The sequence below is a fragment of the Littorina saxatilis genome, linkage group LG14 (genome assembly GCF_037325665.1).
Source record: "Littorina saxatilis isolate snail1 linkage group LG14, US_GU_Lsax_2.0, whole genome shotgun sequence".
NCBI lineage: Eukaryota > Metazoa > Mollusca > Gastropoda > Littorinimorpha > Littorinidae > Littorina > Littorina saxatilis.
The window spans coordinates 13,448,532-13,458,092 of record NC_090258.1 but is presented as its reverse complement, the minus strand read 5'-3'; the positions used below and the strand labels follow the sequence as shown (position 1 = coordinate 13,458,092).

The following is a 9,561-nucleotide window of genomic DNA, read 5'->3' as shown; positions in this document are numbered from 1 at the left end:
AGTGAGAGATGCCCCTTCTGTCCAACCGAAATAGATTACGTTGAACATTTTTTTGTTAATTGTAAGAAAATAAAAGTGCAATGGAGATACGTTGAACAAACTATTGATGAGAAACATAAAATAAGAATAGTCTTTGGAGTAGAACATATTTTGTGTGGTTATATTAATGGTGCTGACTCAATAAAATGCAAATATATGAATCACTTGATTTTGATAGGAAAGATGTGCATACGCAAATATAGATACGGAACTCCCACTGATATTATAATAATGTTTGACAAAGAGAAACAAATACGAAACGTAAAATAGTGTATCATATGTACTTCTTTTCTGGCTTCCCTCGCCGCTTCCTCTTTCTTTCGTTTCGCTAAAAGGAGAACGGCACCAGGGTAAAGGCGGAACTTACATTGTTACACTAAACACCACTTGTATGAAAAGAGAACTGTTACTAAGAAAACTTTAGCACGCTTACAATTTGCTTTTCCTCTTATTTATTGTGATTGTTACTATGTTAACTCCATTATGACACCGCCACAAACAACACTTAAGTCAACCCAAACACAGACATATGTAAGACAATAACCAACATTAAAGATGCAAGATTTTGTCAAAAAAACAACAAAAAAAACAACAAAAACTGTGTATTCTTGATGCCATTGTGTTTATATGTGTGGAATAATCCTATGTCTCCTTCAGCAAGCAAGCTACAAGCAAAAACGTAACGATAACTGTTCCCTCCTGTTCCCGCAAACAATGACCAGCATCTAGAAAGTGCTACATGTGAACCAACAAAACGACAGCGGAAAAATGATTGACTACATTTGAGTTTTCTTGTAAGTGTATGCAGCAGGTTCTCCAATGAATATGATACATACACATGTATGGTGTTCCATTCTCCTCCTTCGTTTAGAAAGTTCATTATTTTTTTTCAAATTCAAATTCGCTTGCTCTTGCATGACAGAAACAATGCCTTACAACAGTGTTTTTCGGTTGTAAACTGCACCCAACCTGTGGGACGGGGAGTTGATCGGATGTTTGCTCAATTGAGGGATAAACAGTTCCAAAGTCAATACAGGTGTCACTGTATTATTGATAACAGGCGGCAGCAATAACCTAGATGAATTGATGATGTATGTGTTTATTGCGTGAGCAAAGTGAGAGGGCAAATATCCGGGAAAATTGATCAGATACACTTGTTTCATCATCATCATCATCATCATCATCATCATCATCATCATCATCATCATCATCATCATCATCATCATCATCTGTGAGAGTGCTAAGGGGGTTTGGACTGAGTTTCCGGGTATGAAGTTAAGGGGTAATATAGGGTGGTTGAGGTCCGGGTTAGTCATTTGTAACCAATCGCATCATTCTCAGCCTTTTGTTCGGCCAATCATGTTTGCAGAAAGTAACAGCCAATCACAGTCTGGGATGGCTGTTTGATTTTCAAGGATCCGGGAAGTGTCGAGACCTTTGTCGACCGAGAAACATATAAAACTCGGGAATAATGCAGCTTGGACACACCAGCCCTGGCTGCTTCTCGGTGTACCCCTGCAACAATGGGCACCATGAGCCGTAAGTATACTTTGAATGCCTGTCTCTGTGTATGATTTGTTTTTGTGTTTTTTGTTGGTGGTGGGGTTGGGTGGGGGGTGTTGGTGGGGAGTGGGGATGTTCCGTTTAGCAGTGTTTACAAACAGTGGTAATTTTATTGACTCTAGATTGATGATTTTTTGTCATGTTATCGCTTGCAAAGTGACTGCATGGCTTTTTATATTCAGTGTTCAGTGTGCTTTCTTGTACGCTTATGCTGAGAAATGGTTAGGTGGATATGGACAGAAAGACAGACAGATAGGTAGATAGACAGAGTGAGACAAGCTGTACCTTTGTTAGTTGATATGGTATCTTGCAGTTGTCGGCAAAATACGCTATGATTAAAGTTATTGAAACATCACAGTGCGGTGAAACGCAAATCGAGAAAATAAAATATTGAACGAAACGCATAGTGCTGATTTCAATAATTATTTTCGAGATTTTCTCTATAAATCTCTTAGTGCACTATGATTGTTTCAATAACAATATTAGCAATAACCATACAAGAACAGAACGTTGACAAGGCATATTATTCCGCGGGCGTTTGGATATTTGTATGAACAGGTCGAGTAGACCTACTTTGCTTGTGCGTGCTGGCTTTGCTATGCCTTTCACTTGCAGACAAAACTCTCACCTTATTTTCATTTTTATTTCGTTGGTGAATATCCTGTGTATCTTTGAAACTAGAACATGCATTATTTTCAAACAGCATTTATTTCAACTCGGATCAAAATTGAGTTATTTGTGGTTCTAAACCTTCGAATTTCACACGACCGCCGGTCGGGTTAATGTGGCTACTCGCGATAGATTTCGCCAGTGTCGACTGCTTCGAACACCGACCAATTATTTACGATTGTATGACACTATGCACGTTTTATCGATTATAAATAAACGGTATAAGTTATGCTTAATTTTAAGCGTGAGCGCACAAATTTACTTTTATATCCAATTAAATAATTACACGTCAGTTAAATTTGGCTTTTCGCGACTGATCAGAAGTTTCAGGGAGATCGTTCCGCTTTGAATGCTGACCAGTTGTTCCAAGTGTGATGATTTTGTACACCTTTTATCCATAGGCAATTAACAATATCAGTTATAGGCATGCTTAATTTACGTGTGAGTATACATTATTACTTTTACATTCAATTAAATATGGATTGTAAAAGACGTGACAGACAACCCGCTTTCACTAAAACATGAAGCAGCTACAGAGTGGTGCCCCCTGACGTTATACCTACTGGCCTGTTCGGTGTGCTCATGTTCAAAACTAAATTTGGCATTTTTGTTCGTGTTGTATCTTAGCTCATCGGGGAGGCTAGTACTAAATATTGACGGTAAGATTGCTCTGAACCCTACACGTATTCTATCCCCACGGCTGTTTCCTTCAAATTGACTCAAACCGTTCATTTGCTGAGCATTTGCAAGCGCATTTTTTATGTCGTCTGCTAGGCAAAGTCAATCGAAACAGTCGACTTCAAAATGCTGGTCTTAAATCGAAATCTGTCGGAATATCAATGACTCGTGCTTTTCTGTTTGCTTAAGGGAATGTAGGCTCAGGCATCTTTTGGTAATGACTGTGCAGACGATACGCTACATGTCACTATAAAATGGAGGATGAGAAGAATCTGCTCAAATCGGTAGAAGGGGCACAGGCGATTCGTTACTAATAGAGTGTGTTTGCGCAATCCAGAAAATCCGTTGTGAGAAAATCAGATTCGTAGGGCTTCTGTTACTTTACCAATGTGTTTCGATCATCCTATTTATTTTTTAGTAAGTGAAAATATGCAGTGTGTTCAGTTTTATTTTGTGAGTTCCACAGATTGACTAAACGTATTGATTTTGCTTTGCAAGACTTGTTTCATTTCCAGTTGTACTAAGGTATTTAGTAGTGATTCTTGTGCAACAAATCTGATACCCCATATTCAAGTTCCATGCATTAACTATCGTAATCGTAATTTTAGTGTAGCGATACGGTCCGATATTTTGAGTACAACAAGTATAACACGCCGAATCGAAGAGATGCACATTTAGCTTGTTATCGTCAGAACATCTGACCATATCACTACTCTAAAAACACGATAGCGTGTTAGTTAAAATTAATATTAAAAGTCCTACGGTTTTGAGCCATTAAGGACTTGAGTGTTTGTCCGCTTTCAAAAAGAGGAAAGAAAGAAATAAAAAATAAGGAGAGGAGGGCAGGGGGTGGGGTTGAGTTGATAATGCTCTGTGGAATTTGTTAAAATGAAAAGTAGTTAAGATGTTTCTTGGTAAGAATTATAAGTCTGTATTCTATATCTTGAATAACGGGTTTGTAAAATGATTTTTTTTTTTAATTCAAATCGAGTTAAAAAGTGGAACCTTTCAGGATCACCAATAAAACCAAATAGATGAGCAAGTAAGAGGAACACGAACAATAAATCTCAAAACTTTTTACAAATAAAAGGATTAAAATGTAAGCCACGAAGGCCGTGGTAATAAAAACAATATGTACAGTTTGGCGACTAGTGGGCCTTGGGTGAGGATATGTTGTCTAGAGGGTAGTCGCTGGAATCAGGAGGGATGGCGGGAGCCACTCGACCTCAAACTGAAACACGCTGATGTGATAATCTGGGCTTAGTTATACCCACAGCCCCATGTCCGAGTCCCTGACCAGTCGGCACAGCAGCAAGCTGTGTGACCAGCCTAGAGAACTGCTACTGCGCAAATAATCCTGGGGACTCAGACCATGGAGCTGCATATGGTCATATAAGGTTTTAAAGGTAATTCTATTTGTAGCGCATGGAGCGAAAATGTGTTGAAATGAATAGGGTTCTCCACAATGGCAGGACTTGTTAAAGATATGGAAGCGGCAGCCGCCGGCACAGAGGCGTCTGAAGATAGTGAGGAGGTTTGTTGGGAGATCGGGGTGTAGATCGTTCATATCAATGGGTTGATAGGACAGAGATGTTACGTACTGACTTCGAATGAGTTTACGGATTTTACTGTAGAACTCGGTTACTGAGTAGCCGATGTTAGTGTTAGCTGGGCTAGATTCTGCCGATAGCGTGTGTATGGTATTCTGACAAAGATTGGGTGTTCGAAACTTGCAAATTGTAGGTGTTTGCTTTGATGCGGTTGATTTCTGACAATTGCAGCCGAAATTCTGAGCGTGCGCAACTTTTTCGAACATCAAGTTCACTGCCCTCTCGCGACATAAAAATTTAAGTCTTTACTTAAATTTGGTTATGACCTGGTTCGGCTGACACCTCCGTAAGACAATCGGAAAAGATAATTTGGTCGCTTTTCTGTAGAAAGTCAAACCTACGATAATTCAAGGGAGTTAAATCTCCCAACTTCTTTTTCCGTCTTGAACGCAGCCCGATGAGACGTGTTTTGCAGGAACATTTCTCTCTGTCTGTCTGAAGCTGAAGTCTGGTCATAAAGATAAACTTGATTCGTTCGTTAAACAACGCCAATTTGACGTATATCACCTGGTATTAAAGCTTATTAAAACAAGGAAAAGCAAAAATCGACTTTTTGTTATTGAGTTTTTCTCTTTCAAATTTAGCTCACCTGAAGTCATTTTCAAGCGAGGTAACCATGCACGCGCGCGGCTAATACGTTGTTAAGTGACATCCCTTTGTCTGAATGTAACTGATACCTTTCGGATTGTGTTGTGTTCAAGGGCAGAGATTGCATTATCATTTTCTGTTTTGTCAGAAAATAAGCAGAAGATGATTTTGTTGAAACATCATTGGATATAACAGGCATTTATAATTCGAGATTGCATTATTATTTTCTGTTTTGTCAGAAAATAAGCAGAAGATGATTTTGTTGAAACATCATTGGATATAACAGGCATTTATAATTCGAGATTGCATTATTATTTTCTGTTTTGTCAGAAAATAAGCAGAAGATGATTTTGTTGAAACATCATTGGATATAACAGGCAGTTATAATTCGAATTGCGGCGGCGGAAAACTTGTCCTAGTGCTCGAGTTGAGTTTCTTTGTGTTGAACTGAACTGAAGTCGTAGATGTTTTGGTTTCTTATTTTGCAAAAAAGATCTTTTGGAAAACAACTTTTTTTTTATAAAGAAGCGTTCAACATCATGAAAACACACTGTTTCTGTCAATGCTTGGTGTATAATTTGACTCTCGTGGACATTCCTTTTATTTGCGCTAACGTTGTTGTGTAGAACGTCAAAACCAGAAGAATCACGCCCCACGTTTTGGTTGTTTTGCAGGGCAGATCTTCTTGCCTCTACTCATTCTGGTCCTGTTCTCCCACGATGTGTCTGGACAAACAGAAGGTATACATTTCTCACTTTGCGTTCGTTCTTCCAAGAGAGAGAGTGTGTGTATGAGTGTATGTGTGAGTGTGTGTGTGTGTGTGTGTGTGTGTGTGTACCCATGTTTCCACAGGTTTGGTTGCCTAAATCACCATAAGGCAACCATCCACACGTGGATGGCAACCTAAACTCTGGATGGCAACCTAATTGTGTGGATGGTCGCTTCATTTAACACCGTTAAATTGACTTTTTTGACGGAAAGAATGTCATAACAATGTTCAAAATGACATTCTTTCCGTCCACACGTGTGGATGGTTGCCTTATGGTTAAATTGACACCGTTAAATTGACTTTTTTGACGGAAAGAATGTCATAACAATGTTCAAAATGACATTCTTTCCGTCCTCTATAGGCGACGAAATAGGTCAAATTTTGTGCATTTTTTAGTGCAAAATTCTTCGATGCCGGAGCGAGTACTGCACCCAGTGCTGTTGTAGTGCAAGTGCACTAGAAAGGCACTACACCCAGTGCCGCCTCTTAGGTAACCATCCACACTTTAGGTGTGTGTGTGTGTGTGTTTGTTGTGTGAGGGTTTCTGTATGTGTGTATGTGTGTGTGTGTGTGTGTGTGTGTGTGTGTGTGTGTGTGTGTGTGTGTGTGTGTGTGTGTGCCTGCCTGCCTGCCTGCAAGCAAGGATAGAGTGTGTTATTTCGTGTATTTTCGTGATAATTCTTGACACAGGTAATTACAGACCATACAAACCATAATAGGATCCTAGATTTCTCTAAACTCAAATAATTTCTTTAAACGAAAATACCGCTCTTAGCAAACAGAAAAATGGGCGGTGCGTAGTTTGTTCCAGCTCTGAGGCGATTTGAATAACGGACAAAATATGGCCCATGTAAATAAAATATTTGCTCCTGCTGATAGAAGAATATACTTTGAACACTCCCATTCAGTGGATGGCACGAAAGTGATGACATATGAATGTTAAAGGGGGCAAAAAAGAATTGTTCCAGCTCTGAGGTGTTTACTATTGTAGATGTTCCCGCTCTGAGCAAATCTTGAAGAAATTTTTTTTTCCAGCTCTGAGCATTTTTTTCCCTCTCATTGGTACCTATACACTGTGCATAAGAAGAAATTCTTTGACTTCCAAGTATCTGTAATATTGTCACAAGGTAATTTCGACTACTTTTTGTACCCTACAAATTACAAGAAAACCAGATAAACGGATTTGTACATTGAGTTTAACTGAACAGGCATACTGCGAGGTAGCCAAGTATTTGCCAACAAACACCTTCGATCTCGCAAGAATATTTTCTTTCTTCAAGCAGATTTGCAAAAGCTTTCTAAGCATTTCACTGTTGTTTGTGACGATGTTCGTGATCTCATCTGTCACGTCACCTTCTGTGAGCTTTCTTCCGAAAGTGTTGATAAAAATGTATGTCTCCATGCCGTAGACACTCAGTGATGGTTGCCGCTTCAAGCCGTTGCAGAGCCTCTCTTTTCTGCTTCTGAAGCAGTGCAGATGATGCCTCATGACGAAAATATAGATCAACTACCTCAAAATATGAAACAAATCCTGACACAATTGTCTCTATATCTGCACACAGATGTTATGGTTTACCAGTGTGTTGTGCGGAGATTTTGTCAGCATTCCACAACACTAGCCACGTCTTTTCGAATGCAATGTTTTTAGTCTAGATCTGGACAAAACTGTTCAGCATGTTTAACATTTGGGCATGAAATAATTCTGCCACCGCCAGATGTCATCGCAGCTTTACAGCGATCTGTATGAGCCGAGTCTGGTTAGTGTTGCATTAACCCATACAATATAAAACTTTTCATGGAAGAGTGTATAACCAGCTATTATACCTTGGTTTTGTTCTCTAGGGCTAACGATTTTGTAGAAATTATTCTCAAGTTGAAATAAAACCCCGCAAACATTTTGGGAAAAAAAGGGGGGCTCACACACAGGCGGAGCAAGCGGAGCAAGGGTGGAGTATGCTGCACCAGGCGGAGAGATGACGCTACTTCCGTTGCAGGAGTGGAGAAAGTGGTGTGTGCGGTGCGGAGCAAGGAATAGGACACGTTTCTATTTTTTGGCTCCGGTGCAGCGGTGCAGCCAATCAGCGCACTCATCACTTTCTCCGGAAATAATATGTGAGTTGCTTCCCTTGTTCCCCCAAGGTAACTGATCGAAAACATGGCGCCTCCGATGACAAATGAAGAGACGTTCGATTTCATCGAGCAACTGGAGTACCATGAATGTCTGTGGAATCAGGCTGTACAATTTTTTTTACAATCGTTCGGCATCGAAAGAAGCCTATCTAGATCTTGCGCGGCGATTCAACTAGACTGTGTTTTAAAACCGTGCTCTTTTGCGCGCAAGTTTGCCGAATAACCACAAAATGGTCACCACTTGCCAACACATTGGAGTCACTACAGTTTGCACGTGAATTTAGTGCAGCGATCACCGTGTTGATGTCTGTGTCAAATAACGGGCAGCGCGAGTAGAGAAACTATGTCATATCATAGGGGAATCCCCTACCGGAGCAGGATCGGAGCGTGTGTGTGAGAGGGCAGGTGGAGAGCGGAGACAATTTCCTTGCTCCGCTCCGCTCTTGCTCCGCTTGCTCCGCCCGTGTGTGAGCCCCGCTTAAAAGGCGGTCAGTATCCTTTGTTTTGATGGAGTCGCTATGTTTACACCACCACTCAACGATTTAAAATTAATGTGTGCTATGACAGAGCGTTTTGATCACCTCAAAAAGCTCAAGTCAAGAGAAGTGTTGTAAATGTTTATTCAGGTGTTCATTAACTCAGTTAGGGAGCACACAATCACAGAATACGTACATAAGGCCTAAAAAAAAATAGGTGTGGTTACGGTAACCCGACCTACCCTATGTTTAGGGGCCGACCCTATAACTTTTTATTACATTTGTCAAAAAAAAAAAAAAAAAAAAAACCCGTGCAGAACACGCAATGAAAGCGAAATCGCCCGAGTCGCACACTTATTTCCCTGTCAAGTAGGTTTAATTTGTACACATTAGAAAAAAAAGTTAAAAAAAAGTGATTGCCTACCTTCCTACCCTATTTTTTTTTGGCTATGTTACCGTAACCACACCTATTTTTTTTTTGTTGTTGCCTAAACAAACACGCACAAAAAAAACACCCCAAAAAGCTAGCAGGTTTCCAAGCAGAGCGGCATCCACTCTTTCATGATTGAGTTGTTGTTCAAACTCCGACCCTCTTTCTCCGTCCATCCTCCCTACTCTGAGGGCGGTCCTTCAATTGTGAAAGCAAAAGATAATGATGATGACAGCCGTTGGGCCAAGAAATATTCACGCACTACTGACAGCATACTATCGCACATGGCTCATAATGGTCCGCGTGAGGCGCGAGCTGCGTGTACTGAGTTTAATTACGAACTTTTACTCTCACAGGTAAAAGATCAAACTCGTTATTTACCCTTTTTTGGTAGGTCGGTCGTCCTAAACAGGAGGTTGTCGCCATTCTGAGGTAGGTTACAGCTGGTAAAAGGCATCCATGCCCAGAAAATCGGTCGGCAAGAGAGAGACATAAGATCATGTATTGTCCATACAATTAAACAATGGATGGAAAAGTGTGGTTCATCTGCTCTTAAAACAACCAAATAATCACAAACCTTGAACATGTCACAAGAGGTTATGCAAATAG

The 9,561-nt window shown here is 40.2% G+C and overlaps 2 protein-coding genes across 2 annotated transcripts in view; one reads left to right on the top strand and one right to left on the bottom strand.

Moving 5' to 3' along the window:
• Positions 1 to 9,561, bottom strand: part of LOC138947168 (uncharacterized) — a 256,793-nt gene that overhangs the window by 75,027 nt on the left and 172,205 nt on the right. The gene's annotated exons all lie outside the window — the stretch shown is intronic.
• LOC138946732 (cubilin-like) overlaps positions 1,494 to 9,561 on the top strand; it is a 41,645-nt gene continuing 33,577 nt past the window's right edge. Inside the window, exons 1-2 of the mRNA XM_070318135.1 lie at positions 1,494 to 1,578; positions 5,822 to 5,887. Coding sequence (XP_070174236.1) covers positions 1,563 to 1,578; positions 5,822 to 5,887 — 82 coding nt within the window. The 5' untranslated portion in view covers positions 1,494 to 1,562. The remainder of the gene's footprint in view (positions 1,579 to 5,821; positions 5,888 to 9,561) is intronic.